Raw genomic sequence first — 17,120 nt, forward strand, 5'->3', positions numbered from 1 at the left:
GCAATTCAACCATGAAGGTCTGATTTAACGCAGTCTCCTCTGAACAGTTGATGTGAGAATTCATTTGGGCTGCAATCTGAGGCTGGTAACGCTAATTAACTTATCCTCTGCAGCAGAGGTAACTCTTGGTCTTCCTTTCCTGTGGCGGTCCTCATGAGAGACAGTTTCATCATAGCATTTGATAGTTTTTGCGACTGCATTCAAAATTATTGAAATGTTCCAGATTGACTGACCTTCATGTCTTAAATTAATGATGGATTGTTGTTTCTCTTTGCTTATTTGAGCTGTTCTTTCCATATTATGGACTTGATCTTTTACCAAATAGGGTTGTCTTCTATATACCACCCCTACCTTGTCACAACACAACTGATTGGCTCAAACACATTAAGAAGGAAAGATTCCACAAATATACTTTTAACAAGGCACACCTGTTAATTGAAATGCATTCCAGGTGACTACCTCATGAACCTGGTTGAGTGAATGCCAAAAGTGTGCAAAGCTGTCAAGGCAAAGGGTGGCTATTTGAAGAATCTCAAATATTAAAAACATTTTTATTTATTTAGCAATTTTTGGGTTACTACATGAATCCATATGTGTTATTTCATAGTTTTGATGTCTTCGTTATTATTCTACAATGTAGAAAATAGTAAAAATAAAGAAAAACCCTTGAATGAGTAGGTGTTCTGAAACGTTCGACAGGTAGTGTAGCTCAATGCTATTTTGTAAGATGCAGGTGTTGGTATCACGACATGTCAGTCAGACGTTCAATGGTAGGCAACAGCATAAGATGTAGACGTCATGCAGGCGTTTAGTCAGGTGTTGGTATCACGACATGTCAGTCAGATGTTCAATGGTAGGCAACAGTAGCTCATTATTGGCTCTGCTGTATCGCTCTCTTTCTCTCTCAATCTCTCACACACATACATAGCACCACAGCAACATTTGCACTCCTCCCTCTTGTCACTCCTCCTCTCTCACCTCCTCCGCAGCTCAAAGTGACCCTTCTCTTCACCTCTGGGACCCATGGCTAGAACAGGAGTAGTGAGATGTGTCTTGGTCTATTAAAGGACCTCTTCGGTTGTAGCTGTGTTCTTGCCTGAAAGGGTTTAATGGAGTTGAACTAAGGGCAATTAGCTGGCCAGGACACATGGTGCTCCAGTGGAGCTGTAGTGGAACAGTGGGACTTACCCGGACCAGTCCAATCGCCGTCAATCTTCGAGAGAAGGCTTCTCATATTCCCGTACTACATGAAAGCACACAGTACATAAGGCATAAGGAATATAGACTCACAATGCTTTTCAAAACAGTGCACAGAATCATATTAAAAGGGAGATATGCACCTCTTAGGATGTCGTCTACAGTCAGTTCTGCCTTTATACAGTCAGTTCTGCCTTTATATGCCTTTACAATGAACTGAACAGACATACTCTGTTATTTATCTACCACCACTCTTAAAAATAGGCTACATTTCATCAGAAATGTGAAAGAATGTCCAGTCAATTCTGATACACTTTTACACGGACAAAGGCCGAGATGGATGTATTTCCTACTGTGTAGCACCACTGTAACACACATTGTAATTGTATAACGCTGTATTATTAATAGTGACAGATGTACCCTGGCTAGCGAGTTGGTGCTAGTGGTGCTAGCTCTTAGCACCTGATCCATTTCCCTCCCCATGTCCGTGTTCACACACGAGTGCTTTGATTGGCGATGACATTTATGGGCTCCGCTCGAACAACACCCCGTGTCGAGTGTCCCCAGGGGCATCCCGGTCCCTCGCCTCCATCAGCCTGGCACACTCTAGAGTTGGTCAACCGTGTCAGTCCCCTAGGACGGGCCGTATGAACACATCTAGTTGGAACAAATCCTAGTTAAAAACACATCCTAGTTTGAACACATCCTAGCTTGATTGTTTTTAGTTGGAACACACACATCCTGTTCCTAGTTGGAACACGCACTTCCTGTTCCTAGTTGGAACACGCACTTCCTGTTCCTAGTTGGAACACGCACTTCCTGTTCCTAGTTGGAACACATCCTAGTTAGAACTAGAATGCTAGTTATTCTAGTTTTGAAAATCATCACTTTCTTTCAGAATAGGCCGAAACACACCAGCAAGGCCAAAGCCCCAATCCAAGATGGGAACACAACCGTCAGTGCCTATTTAAATAAATGTAGTGCTTTCATTCTAACTCACTCTATTTCCCCTTCTGTCTTCTCCATTAGAATTGGCCTTAGGGAGGATGATAGAAGGTGTTAGATTAGAAGGTCCCGGTGTTTCTCCATTCCAATAAGTGTCAGTCAGGTGGATGGTTGTGAGAGGGTTGTATATGGTTGTGAGAGGATTCACTCTGTATTCTCCTGCAATAGAAGCAGCAGCTTCTTCTGCTGTCTCTGTCTGTCTGGCTCCTTTCATCACAGGGGCATTGTGTATGGATTTACTGCCCTCAATGCCCCCAGGAGGGAGATTTGATTCCACTGCACTGGCTAATCTCTGTCTCCTCTCTCTTCCCCTCTTTATCTCTCTCTCGCGCTCGCTCTCTCTCTCTCTCTCTCTCTCTCTCTCTCTCTCTCTCTCTCTCTCTCTCTACTCTCTCTTCTTTTTTCTACTACTTATCTCAACTCTTCTTTTTACCGACTGCTCCTAATATCTCCCCCCCCCCCCACCTTCATACAGCCACTCTCACTCCCCGGGCTCCATGGCGGCGGCGGTGCAAGGCAGCGAATGGTCTTGCGGCCGATGCACCTTCCTAAACGCAGGGGCGGCGCCGCGATGCTCCATCTGTGAGGCACCTCGCCAGAAGCCTGACCTAAACCAGATCCTGAGGCTGAGCAGCACCGAAGAGCAGCAACGCTGGGCTTGCCCCCGCTGCACCCTCAACAACCCCCAGGGCTCCGGCGCATGCACCATCTGTGGCTTTGGACCCTCGCCAAGTACCCACACACCGACCACAAGCATGGCGACCATCGCCAATGGCCTCGTGCCGCCGGAGACTCCCACGCCTGTCATGACTCCCATGGTTCTCCTGGAGCCCCGCGGGCAGCAGCCGTCTGAGGAGGCACTGAGGAGGTCAGAGAGCAACGGGGAGGTGGGGGGCCTGAGTGGCCCGGGTGGACCCGAGGGGCAGCAACACCACCACTTGGGCTGGGCGTGCCCGCGATGCACACTTCATAATACTCCTGTTGCACTGTCTTGTTCGGCCTGCGGGGGACCAAGGAAACTGTCGCTGCCCAAGATCCCCCCTGAGGCGTTGGTGGTGCCCGAAGTGCGCACGCCCGTGCTAGGGTTTCCCGTCCACGTGGCCCCTGCCCCCCCGCTCCTCATTGACTTGACGGATGACTCACCCACTGCAGCCGCCCCTTGTGAACCCCTGGAGCCCCCCCACAGCCACTTGCCCCCACCGCCACGCTCCTCCCCTTTCACGCCCTTCTCCTCTCTCCAGAACAACCCGGTGCCTCGCAGCAGGAGAGAGGTGCCCCCACCGGGGCGTCCGCCCAACCCTAACCCCAATGCCCCAAGCCCAACTTCTCCCTCCACGGCCTGCGTGCTGCCCCAGCACTGCCCTGCCCTCTGCCCTGCCAAGCCCAAGCACGCCCAGCCCCAGGAGCCCTCCTTCCCCAGCAAGCGCCACAGCATCCTGGAGGAAGGGGACGGCACCCACCCCCTTCCTTATCACACCTCCAAGACCCCCGTCACATCACCCCCCACCTGGAAGTGCCATGGATGCTCCCTGCCCAACCTGAGTGACTCGTCCAAGTGCGAGGCATGCCACTCGTCGCGGGCCGGCGCCGACCTTATCGACCTGGTGGGCTGCGAGTCGGTGCGCTTCACGCCAGCAAACCCCTCTAGTCCGGACTCCAGCACCTGGGCCTGCTCCAAGTGTACCCTACGCAACCCCACCGGGATGACCAAGTGCACTGCCTGCTGCTCCTCCAAGCTACACGGTTTCCAGGAGCCTAGTTCTCACTGCTGCCCGCACTGCAGGCTCCCCGGCCCCTGCTACTGCTCCTCAGCCTCCTCCACATTGTCTTCTGGACACAAAGCCAGGAAACAGGCCCGGGTCTACCCCTCGCCCTCGGCCACAAACACCACCTCCTCTTCTTCCTCATCCTCGTCCTTCTCTTCCTCGTGCACACTGCTGCAGGAGAAGCAGTGGGGCTGTCCGGCGTGTACGCTGCTCAACGACGTCAAGTCCAAGAACTGCGCAGCATGCCACACACCTCAGCAGTACCTGACACTGCGCAAGGTGGCCAAGCCGCTTAAGAGGAGGGAGAGCATGCATGTGGAGGCGAGGCGGCGCAACGACGAGGGCGAAGCCAAGGAACTCTGGGAGAACATCACTACCTTCTGTCGAGAGGTAAGCCATCTGGAAACATGACGTTGGGAAATTGATTGTGTTTACGATTTTCAAAAGCTAATAGTTTTCTGAATAAAGAGCATTGGTCAAGACAACTGACATAATACGCTAGCAACTAAAATCCGTTTCCGTGTACAGAACACCATTTTTTTCATGCTGGGTGGTGCCTGGTAGCCATTTTGTTTCTTAAGAGCTCACCACTGACACGTCAGCATCTCTTTCAATGGAGATGAATAGTCAAGAAGCTTCCCAAACAGCATATTTCATTGTGCCATGAAGAGTGAATCCGTTAGGGTTGTTTTACATGCGTCACACTGCAACACTGAAATGCCATACAGCACAGTACAGGGTTTTCTCTGGATGGAAAAGGGGCTTAGGTGGTGGGCGTGACAGTAATTAAGGAACGAGCCTTGGCTTGTGCGAGCCGGAACAGCTCACAGTGCAGGAGCCTATCTCCTTTTTCCGTGAGCATGAGGCAGGTTGATGTACAAGTACAGAGAATTTAGCAGTTTTAAAGATAGTTTCCTGCAATTATTATTTATTTATTATTTAGTCAGACTGCATCTGTGTCCTGTTACTGATGTTGACCAAACTTAGCGTAGACCGTCCTAACTTCCTACCCTGTGTCAGCATCTAGGGGCAACGTCAACCTATTACACAATGCTGCCCCTGGTACACTTTCTGATCCGCATAAGACTTCATGTCTCTCTGACTCCACTTTCTCTCACATAGACACTACCAGTCGGTTTCAGTCTTCAATTCACACAAGGAAACATTCATCGTCATTTGTTTTTAATTAAGAGGTGATAAATTGAAACCGCGAAATGAGGTTTTTGTAATGGTGAAATGGTGGCATGCAAGTCAACATTGGTCAGTTCAATTGCATTTCAAATCCAATTTTTCTAACTAAACTTTGATATAACATGTTTAATTAACAAATTACAGGAGGGTTGACCGTTTATCAAGGGGTCAACATAAATGTCAGTCTGGAAAAATGAATCAAGGTATTTTCTTAATTGAGAAAAACGAATTACAACCTAATCTCCAGATTAAAATACCTAATGTAGATTGACGTCCCTTTTCCCCACCACTCATTGTTCAATATACTGAGGGTCTGATTTCTTAACCTTTGAAATCATGAAATATACTAATTCATTTCGAGGGAGAGAGGGTAATGTATAACGTTTACATTATGTCAGGATATGTCACTGAGGGAGAGAGGGTAATGTATAGCGTTTACATTATGTCAGGACATGTCACTGAGGGAGAGAGGGTAATGTATAGCGTTTACATTATGTCAGGATATGTCACTGATACAGAGAGGGTAATGGATAGCGTTTACATTATGTCAGGATATGTCACTGAGGGAGAGAGGGTAATGTATAGCGTTTACATTATGTCAGAATATGTCACTGAGGGAGAGGGTAATGTATAGCGTTTACATTATGTCAGGATATGTCACTGAGAGAGGGTAATGTATAACGTTTACATTATGTCAGGATGTCACTGATACAGAGAGGGTAATGTATAATGTTTACATTATGTCAGGATATGTTACTGAGGGAGAGAGGGTAATGTATAGCGTTTACATTATGTCAGAATATGTTACTGAGGGAGAGAGGGTAATGTATAGCGTTTACATTATGTCAGGATATGTCACTGAGAGAGGGTAATGTATAGCGTTTACATTATGTCAGAAAATGTTACTGAGGGAGAGAGGGTAATGTATAATGTTTACATTATGTCAGGATATGTTACTGATACAGAGAGGGTAATGTATAGCGTTTACATTATATCAGGATATGTCACTGATACAGAGAGGGTAATGTATAGCGTTTACATTATGTCAGGATATGTTATTGTTAACCATCAGGGATCCTATGGGAGGAGAAGAGACACAGTCTGATACAGAGAGGGTAATGTATAGCTTTTACATTATGTCAGGATATGTTACTGAGGGAGAGAGGGTAATGTATAGCGTTTACATTATATCAGGATATGTCACTGATACAGAGAGGGTAATGTATAGCGTTTACATTATATCAGGATATGTCACTGAGGGAGAGAGGGTAATGTATAGCGTTTACATTATGTCAGGATATGTTACTGATACAGAGAGGGTAATGTATAGCGTTTACATTATGTCAGAAAATGTTACTGAGGGAGAGAGGGTAATGTATAATGTTTACATTATGTCAGGATATGTTACTGAGGGAGAGAGGGTAATGTATAACGTTTACATTATGTCAGGATATGTTACTGAGGGAGAGAGGGTAATGTATAGCGTTTACATTATGTCAGGATATGTTACTGAGGGAGAGAGGGTAATGTATAGTGTTTACATTATATCAGGATATGTCACTGATACAGAGAGGGTAATGTATAGCGTTTACATTATGTCAGGATATGTTATTGTTAACCATCAGGGATCCTATGGGAGGAGAAGAGACACAGCCTGATACAGTGAGGGTAATGTATAGCGTTTACATTATGTCAGGATATGTTACTGAGGGAGAGAGGGTAATGTATAGCGTTTACATTATGTCAGGATATGTCACTGAGGGAGAGAGGGTAATGTATAGCGTTTACATTATATCAGGATATGTCACTGATACAGAGAGGGTAATGTATAGCGTTTACATTATGTCAGGATATGTTATTGAGGGAGAGAGGGTAATGTATAATGTTTACATTATGTCAGGATATGTTACTGAGGGAGAGAGGGTAATGTATAGCGTTTACATTATGTCAGGATATGTTACTGAGGGAGAGAGGGTAATGTATAACGTTTACATTTTGTCAGGATATGTCACTGATACAGAGAGGGTAATGTATAGTGTTTACATTATGTCAGAACATGTCACTGAGGGAGAGAGGGTAATGTATAGTGTTTACATTATGTCAGGATATGTCACTGAGGGAGAGAAGGTAATGTATAGCGTTTACATTATGTCAGGATATGTTACTGATGGAGAGAGGGTAATGTAAAGCGTTTACATTATGTCAGGATATGTTACTGAGGGAGAGAGGGTAATGTATAGCGTTTACATTATGTCAGGATATGTTATTGTTAACCATCAGGGATCTTATGGGAGGAGAAGAGACTCTGTCTGATAGAGTCTGATACAAGTCACCATGGCAGCCGTGAGTTGGGGAGGAGTGAGGAATTTTGGCAGAGGTCAGGTCAGATGAAGTGAGGAAGAACATATATCACTAATGTTCTGTCTGGCAACAAAGGGGAATTGGCTGTTCAGATGTGTAAGGAGGGGCTCAGCATATGAGAAAGGGTTAAAGTGTGTGAATATGTTCGTTGTCTGTTCAGATGTTTAATCCTTTGGGGGAATGAACTTGGTTGGAGCTTTTATGGTGTCCGTCAAATGTCTTACTCTGTTATTTAGGACCTAACAATACTGAACAAAAATATAAACACAACAGGCAACAGTTTCAATGATTTTACTGAATTACAGTTCAAATGAGGAAATCAGTCAATTGAAATCAATTAAATAGGCCCAAAACTATGGATTTCACACGATGGGGAAAATGACGGGGTTCCCATGATGGGGTTCGATCCCAGGCTGTGTCACAACCGGCCGTGACCGGGAGTCCCTTAGGGCGGCGCACACTTGGCCTAGTGTCGTCCGGGTTAGGGGAGGGTTTGGCCGGGGGGGCTTTACTTGGCTCATCGTGCTCTAGCGACTCCTTGTGGTGGGTCGGGTGCCCGCAGGCTGACTACGGTGTTTCATCCGACACATTGGTGCAGCTGGCTTCCGAGTTAAGTGTGCGGGTGTTAAGCAGCGTGGTTTGGCGGGTCATGTTTCAGACCATGCATCACTCGACCTTTGCTTCTCCCGAACTCGTTGGGGAGTTGCAGTGATGAAATTGGGAGAGAAAGGGGGTAAAACATGTAAAGTGTTGGTCTCATGTTTCATGAGCTAAAATAAAATATCCCAGTAAATCATACTCACAAAAAGCTAATTTCTCTCAAATTTCGTGCACAAATTTGTTTACATCCCTGTTAGTGAGCATTTCACCTTTGCCAAGATAATCCATCCATCTGACAGGTGTGGCATATCAAGAAGCTGATGAAACAGCATGGTCATTACACAGGTGCACCTTGTGCTTGGGACAGTAAAAGGCAACTCTAAGATGTGCAGTTTTATAACACAACACAATGCCACAGGTCTCTCAAGTTTTGAGGGAGTGTGCAATTGGCATTCTGACTGCAGGAATGTCCACCAGAGCTATTGCCAGAGATTTTAATTTTAATTTCTCTACCATAAGCCACCTCCAACGTCGTTTTAGAGAATGTGGCAGTGCCTCCGACTAGACTCACACCCGCAGACTAGAGGTTGACCGATTATGATTTTTCAACGCCGATACCGATTATTGGAGGACCAAAAATCCGATACTGATTTTAATCTGACAATCTTTATTTATTTATTTGTAATAATGACAATTACAACAATACTAAATGAACACTTCTTTTAACTTAATATAATACATCAATAAAATCAATTCAGCCTCAAGTAAATAATGAAACATGTTCAATTTGGTTTAAATAATGCAAAAACAAAGTGTTGAAGAAAGTAAAAGTGCAATATGTTCTATGTAAGAAAGCTAACGTTTAAGTTCCTTGCTCAGAACATGAGAACATATGATAGCTGGTGGTTCCTTTTAACATGAGTCTTTAATATTCCCAGGTAAGAAGTTTTAGGTTGTAGTTATTATAGGAATGACAGGACTATTTCCCTCTATACCATTTGTATTTCATTAACCTTTGACTATTGGATGTTCTTATAGGCACTTTAGTATTGCCAGTGTAACAGTATAGCTTCCGTCCCTCCCCTCGCTCCTACCTGGGCTCGAACCAGCAACACAACGACAACAGCCACCATCCAAGCAGCATTACCCATGCAGAGCAAGGGGAACAACTACTACAAGGCTCAGAGCGAGTGATGTTTGAAACGCTATTAGCGCACACTAACTAGCTAGCTATTTCACTTCGGTTACACCAGCCTCATCTCGGGAGTTGATAGGCTTGAAGTCATAAACAGCGCAATGCTTGACGCTCAACGTAGAGCTGCTGGCAAAACGCACAAAAGTGCTGTTTGAACGAATGTTTACGCGCCTGCTTCTGCCTACCACCGCTCAGTCAGATACTTAGATACTTGTATGCATGTATGCTCAGTCAGATTATATGCACTGCAGGACACGCTAGATAATATCTAGTAATATCATCAACCATGTGTAGTTAACTTATGATTATGATTGATTGTTTTTTATAAGATAAGTTTAATGCTAGCTAGCAACTTACCTTGGCTTACTGCATTCGCGTAACAGCCAGTCTCCTTGTGGAGTGCAACGAGAGAGAGGCAGGTCGTTATTGCGTTGGACTAACTGTTGCAAGTTTGGATCCCCCGAGCTGACATGGTGGAAATCTGTCGTTCTGCCCCTGAACAAGGCAGTTAACCCACCGTTCCTAGGCCGTCATTGAAAATAAGAATGCGTTCTTAACTGACTTGCCAAGTTAAATAAGGCTATAAAAAAATAATTGGCAAATCGGTGCCCAAAAATACCGATTTCCGATTGTTATGAAAACTTGAAATCGGCCCTAATTAATCGGCCATTCCGATTAATCGGTCGACCTCTACTTCAGACCACATGTAACCACGTCAGCCCAGGACCTCCACCTGTGGAATCGTCTGAGACCAGTCACCCGGACAACTAATGAAACTGGTTTGCACAACCAAAGAATTTCTTTACAAACTGTCAGAAACCATCTCAAGGAAGCTCATCTGTGTGGCCGTTGTCCTCACCAGGGTCTTGACCTGACTACAGTTCGGCTTTGTAACCAACTTCAGTGGGCAAAAGCTCACCTTCGATGGCCACTTGCACACCGGAGGAGTTTTCTCTCACGGATGAATCCCGGTTACAACTCTTCCAGGAAGATGAAAGACTTATGGCGTCGTGTGGGCGAGTGGTTTGCTAATGTCAACGTTGTGAACAGAGTGCCCCATTGTGGCAGTGGGGTTATGGTATGAGCAAGAATAAGCTACGGACGATGAACACAATTTCATTTTATCGATGGCAATTTGAATGCACAGAGATCCTGTGACAAGATCCTGAGGCCCATTGTCGTGCCATTCATCCGCTGCCATCACCTCATGTTTCAGCATGATAATGCACAGCCCCATGTCACAAGGAGCTGTACACAATTCCTGGAAGCTGAAAATGTCCCAGTTCTTCCATGGCCTGCATACTCACCAGATTATCTGGATCGACATGTATAGCAGCGAGTACCAGTTCCCGCCAATATCCAGCAACTTCCACGCCCCTACTTAAAAAAATATTTATATCTTTCTAGGGAGTTTTTCCTAGCCACCGTGCTTCTACACCTGCATTGCTTGCTGTTTGGGGTTTTAGGCTGGGTTTCTGTAAAGCACTTTGAGATATCAGCTGATGTACGAAGGGCTATATAAATACATTTGATTGATTGATCTGTGACCACATCTGTATTCCCAGTCATGTGAAATTCATAGATTAGGGCCTAATGATTTATTTCAATTGACTGATATATGAACTGTAACTCAGAAAGTCATATGTTCAGTGTAATTGATTGCAGCCATTTTTTTTATGTATAGGATTCATCATTTTCAAAAATATAGTACCTAACATGATTTTGGCCCATTTTTTTTTTTTTTTTTTTAAAGTGAGGAATCCAAAGAAATGGTAAAAAGCGACCCACGAACCCCCACACCCCACGCCAAACCCACCCCAACGAGTATATAGTATATATTCTGTCTGACCACTAGATTCTGGTGTTGTTCCTGCAAATAGGTGATTTATTTTAAATAATAAAATACAAAATATGATATCAAATAAAATCAAATGTATTTATATAGCCCTTCGTACATCAGCTGATATCTCAGTGCTGTACAGAAACCCAGCCTAAAACCCCAAACAGCAAGCAATGCAGGTGTAGAAGCACGGTGGCTAGGAAAAACTCTCTAGAAAGGCCAAAACCTAGGAAGAAACCTAGAGAGGAACCAGGCTATGTGGGGTGGCCAGTCCTCTTCTGGCTGTGCCGGGTGAAGATTATAACAGAAAATGGCCAAGATGTTCAAATGTTCATAAATGATCAGCATGGTCCAATAATAATAAGGCAGAACAGTTGAAACAGGAGCAGCAGTACGGCCTGGTGGACTGGGGACAGCAAGGAGTCATCATGTCAGGTAGTCCTGGGGCATGGTCCTAGGGCTCAGGTCCTCCGAGAGAGAGAAAGAAAGAGAGAAGGAGAGAATTAGAGAACGCACACTTAGATTCACCCAGGACACCGAATAGGACAGGAGAAGTACTCCAGATATAACAAACTGACCCTAGCCCCCCGACACATAAACTACTGCAGCATAAATACTGGAGGCTGAGACAGGAGGGGTCAGGAGACACTGTGGCCCCGTCCGAGGACACCCCCGGACAGGGCCAAACAGGAAGGATATAACCCCACCCACTTTGCCAAAGCACAGCCCCCACACCACTAGGGGGAGGGGGGATATCTTCAACCACCAACTTACCATCCTGAGACAAGGCTGAGTATAGCCCACAAAGATCTCCGCCATGGCACAACCCAAGGGGTATTGGTTTAAGCAGTCTATGAACAAGGTATGACAGCAATCCATGCTTTGGTTTGGTTGTCCATTTTTTTCATTTTACCATTTGTGGCACAAATCCAATGCAAGTCAATGGAACCTATATTAGCATTTTGACACTTCATGTCCAAACTGTCCTAAAGGAGTGGTTTTGGAAATGTTTCAGTGGGCACCCCATTTTTTTCCTCCTGAATTTCTGTGGACCCAATTTTCTTTCTCCTATAATTTCTCACAACCCCACGCCAAATCTAATGACACAAACCTAATTTTCAAATCAATAAATAACCTTCAAATAACTTTGAATACCACTGTCCTAAAGTAATTTAAAAAAAAGTATTGTTACTTATCGATGATTTGGATGTGAAGCGTGAAAATACTAATATAGGTTCCATCTTTGGATGGGTTGCTGTTATACTTGGTCCATAAACTGCTTACAAGCTAAGGAAACCAATTTGGCATTTTGAAATTTGGGTGGACTATCCCTCAAAAATTGAGGGGAGGGGGAGATCATAAAAAAAACTAATAGCAGGAACAGCCCCATCTAGTGGTCAGAATCCAGTAATATCAGGATGTAAACTCAGCTAAAAAAGAAACTTCCCTTTTTCTGGACCCTGTCTTTCAAAGATAATTCATAAAAATCCAAATAACTTCACAGATCTTCATTGTAAAGGGTTCAAACACTGTTTCCCATGCGTGTTCAGTGAAGCATGAACAATAATGAACATGCACCTGTGGAACAGTCGTTAAGACACTAACCGCTTACAGACGGTAGGCAATTAAGGTCACAGTTATGAAAACTTTGGACACTAAAGAGGCCTTTCTACTGACTCTGAAAAACACCAAAAAGAAAGATGCCCAGGGACCCTGCTCATCTGTGTGAAAGTGCCTTAGGCATGCTGCAAGGAGGCATGAGGACTGCATATGTGGCCAGGGCAATAAATTGCAATGTCCGTACTGTGAGACACCAAAGACAGCGCTACAGGGAGACAGGACGGACAGCTGATCGTCCTCGCAGTGGCAGACCACGTGTAACAACACCTGCACAGGATCGGTACATCCGAACATCACACCTGCAGGACAGGTGCAGGATGGCAACAACAACTGCCTGAGTTACACCAGGAATGCACAATCCCTCCATCAGTGCCCAGACTGTCCGCAATAGTCTGAGAGAGGCTGGACTGAGGGCTTGTAGGCCTGTTGTAAGGCAGGTCCTCACCAGACATCACTGGCAACAACGTTGCCTATGGGCACAAACCCACCGTCGCTGGACCAGACAGGACTGGCAAAAAAGTGCTCTTCACTGACGAGTCGCAGTTTTCTCTCACCAGGGGTGATGATCGGATTCGCGTTTATCGTTGAAGGAATGAGGCCTACATTGAGGCCTGTACTCTGGAGCGCGGGATCGAGGTGGAGGGTCCGCCATGGTCTGGGGCGGTGTGTCACAGCATCATCGGAATGACCTTGTTGTCATTGCAGGCAAACTCAATGCTGTGCATTACAGGGAAGACATCCTGCCTCATGTGGTACCCTTCCTGCAGGCTCATCCTGACATGACCCTCCAGCATGACAATGTCACCAGCCATACTGCTCGTTCTGTGCGTGATTTCCTGCAAGACAGGAATGTCAGTGTCTTCCATGGCCAACAAAGAGCCCAGATCTCAATCCCATTGAGCACGTCTGGGAGGGCTAGGGCCATTCCCCCCAGAAATGTCTGGGAACTTCTTCTCTTCCATGGCCAACAAAGAGCCCAGATCTCAATCCCATTGAGCACGTCTGGGAGGGCTAGGGCCATTCCCCCCAGAAATGTCTGGGAACTTCTTCTCTTCCATGGCCAACAAAGAGCCCAGATCTCAATCCCATTGAGCACGTCTGGGAGGGCTAGGGCCATTCCCCCCAGAAATGCCCTGGAACTTGCAGGTGCCTTGGTGGAAGAGTGGGGTAACATCTCACAGCAAGAACTGGCAAATCTGGTGCAGTCCATGAGGAGGAGATGCACTGCAGTACTTAATGCAGATGGTGGCCACACCAGATACCGACTGTTACTTTTGATTTTGACCCCCCCCCCCCCCCCCCCCTTTGTTCAGGGACACATTATTCAATTTCTGTTAGTCACATGTCTGTGGAACTTGTTCAGTTTATGTCTCAGCTGTTGAATCTTGTTTATGTTTATACAAATATTTACACATGTTAAGTTTGCTGAAAATAAACGCAGTTGACAGTGATATGGTGTGTGTGATCCTCCCACTACGACTCGGGAAACCATAGAGTTTATTGCAGTGTTTATTCGGCTACAGATGAAATAACTTATGAACTTCACAGGGTGGTGAAAGTGCACAGTGATCTTGATGCTCCTTTTCAATAAATATTGAGTGTCTGATCCTGGTGACATGACGATCGATACTTGCAGATTTTAGAATATTCACGTGATATGTCGCCATTTCGATAGAAACCTAGCTAGTGTTATAAAAAAGTTTGCTCCAAATCAAATGTCAGGTACTATATTTTTTGAATATTAAATGAATCCTATAAATTAAATTAAATGACTGCCCAATTTGTGTGCAGTCATTTAGCTTAATTACTCAGATCAAATAATTACTCAGATCAAATTATATTTGAACAAAATAATGTTTCAGGAATGCTAATCTCATCTGTTTCTAACTACAGAAAGGATTTCAGAACAATCTGAGATGGTAGGTGTCATGGCTGATGAAATGACATGGAACGACCCCCACAAAAGAGGGGTAAGATGGCAGCATCTGTTGCTAGCTCACTTTTGAACTTTTTCAAGATCAAATCAAATGTTATGGGTCACATACACATGGTTAGCAGATGTTATTGCGAGTGTAGCGACATGCTTGTGCTTCTAATTCCGACAGTGCAGTAATATCTAACAAGTAATCTAACAATTCCACAGCAACTACCTTATACACACAAATGTAAAGGGAAGGAATACGAATATGTACATGTAAATAAATATATGGTATGAAATACAGTATATACATATGAGATGAGTAATGTAAGATATGTAAATATTATTAAAATGGCATTATTTAAAGTGGCTAGTGATCCATTTCTATAAGTGGCCAATGATTTGAGTCTGTATGTAGGCAGCAGCCTCTCTGTGTTAGTGATGGCTGTTTAACAGTCAATGGCCTTGAGATATAAGCTGTTTCTTTGTCTCTCGGTCCCTGCTTTGATGCACCTGTACTGACCTCGACTGGATGGTAGCGGGGTGAACAGGCAGTGGCTCGGGTGGTTGTTGTCCTTGATTATCTTTTTGGCCTTCCTGTGACAACGGGTGCTGTAGGTGTCCTGGAGGAAAGGTAGTTTGCCCCCGGTGATGCGTTGTGCAGACCGCACCACCCTCTGGAGAGCCTTGGTCTTGAGAGCGGTGCAGTTGCCATACCAGGTGGTGGTATGGCCCGACAGGATACTGTCAATTGTGCATCTGTAAAAGTTTGGAGGGTTTTAAGTGACAAGCCAAATTTCTTCAGCCTCCTGAGGTTGAAGAGGCGCTGTTGTGCCTTCTTCACCACACTATCTGTGTGGTGGACCTTTTCAGTTTGTCGGTGATGTGTACGCCGAGGAACCTAAAACTTTCCTCCTTCTACACAACTGTCCCGTCGATGTGGATGGGAAGGTGCTCCCTCTGCTGTTCCCTGAAGTTCACAACCATCTCCATAGTTGACGGTAAGTGAGAGGTTGTTTTCCTGACACCACACTCCGAGTGCCCTCATCTCCTCCCTGTAGGCTGTCTAGTCGTTGTTGGTAATCAAGCCCACTACCCTTGTGTCGTCTGCAAACTTGATGATTGAGTTGGAGGCGTGCATGGCCACGCAGTAATGGGTGAACAGAGAGTACAGGAGGGGGCTGTCGGCACCATTGAATCGGCATTTCGGTGTTTACCAGTTTACCTAGGCCTAAATCGTCTCATGTATAAGCAAGAAAATGGGGGGGAAATTGAAACTGCAACATAGTCGCTCACACATTTCAGGGTATCGTGTTCATCATGCAAAAACATTGGCTCTACCTTGCATTATTCATGTCAAATGCTACTCTGTGAGTTGCAGGTTCACCTTTGGAAGCGTGTGTGGGAAGCAGGCTATAGAGGAAGGATGTTAGAGAGATCCTCTCTTCCTCTGGAGCAATTAGGCAAATGTACAGCTGAAGTCGGAAGTTTACATTCACTTAGGTTGGAGTCATTGAAACTCATTTTTCAACCACTCCACAAATTTCTTGTGAACAAACTATAGTTTTGGCAAGTCAGTTAGGACATCTACTTTGTGCATGACACAAGTCATTTTTCCAACAATTTTTTACAGACAGATTATTTCACTTATAACTCACTGTATCACAATTCCAGTGGGTCAGAAGTTTACATACACTAAGTTGACTGTGCCTATAAACAGCTTGGAAAATTCCAGAAAATGATGTCATGGCTTAAGAAGCTTCGGATAGGCTATTGACATTATTTGAGTCAATTGGTAGTGTACCTGTGGATGTATATCAAGGCCTACGTTCAAAATCAGTGCCTCTTTAATTGACATCATGGGAAAATCAAAAGAAATCAGCCAAGATAAAAATTGTAGACCTCCACCAGTCTGGTTCATCCTTGGGAGCAATTTCCAAATGCCTGAAGGTACCACGTTCATCTGTATAAACAATAGTACGCAAGTATAAACACCATGGGACCACGCAGCCGTCATACCACTCAGGAAGGAGACGCGTTCTGTCTCCTAGAGATGAACGTACTTCGGTGCGAAAAGTGCAAATCATTCCCAGAACAACAGCAAAGGACCTTGTGAGGATGCTGGAGGAAACAGGTACAAAAGTATCTATATCCACAGTAAAACTAGTCCTATATTGACATAACCTGAAAGGTCGCTCAGCAAGGAAGAAGCCACTGCTCCTAAACCCCCATAAAAAAGCCAGACTATGGTTTGCAAATGCACATGGGGACAAAGATCGTATTTTTTGGAGAAATGTCCTCTGGTCTGATGAAACAAAAATAGAACTGTTTGGCCATAATGACCATCGTTATGTTTGGAGGAAAAAGGGGGAAGATTGCAAGCCGAAGAACACCATCCCAACTGTGAAGCACGGGAGTGGCAGCATC

The 17,120-nt window shown here is 45.0% G+C and overlaps 1 protein-coding gene across 2 annotated transcripts in view; it reads left to right on the forward strand.

Annotated features, from left to right (window-relative positions):
* Nucleotides 1-17,120, forward strand: part of LOC110498718 (calpain-15) — a 109,547-nt gene that overhangs the window by 48,511 nt on the left and 43,916 nt on the right. For both annotated transcript variants that reach the window (XM_036955590.2, XM_036955589.2), the window contains exon 2: nucleotides 2,678-4,358. In XM_036955590.2, the coding sequence (XP_036811485.2) occupies nucleotides 2,700-4,358 (1,659 nt within the window). In that variant the 5' untranslated portion in view covers nucleotides 2,678-2,699. The remainder of the gene's footprint in view (nucleotides 1-2,677; nucleotides 4,359-17,120) is intronic.

Source organism: Oncorhynchus mykiss, chromosome 20 (genome assembly GCF_057628025.1).
Source record: "Oncorhynchus mykiss isolate SJ-2025 chromosome 20, ASM5762802v1, whole genome shotgun sequence".
In the NCBI taxonomy this organism is placed as follows: Eukaryota; Metazoa; Chordata; class Actinopteri; order Salmoniformes; family Salmonidae; genus Oncorhynchus; species Oncorhynchus mykiss.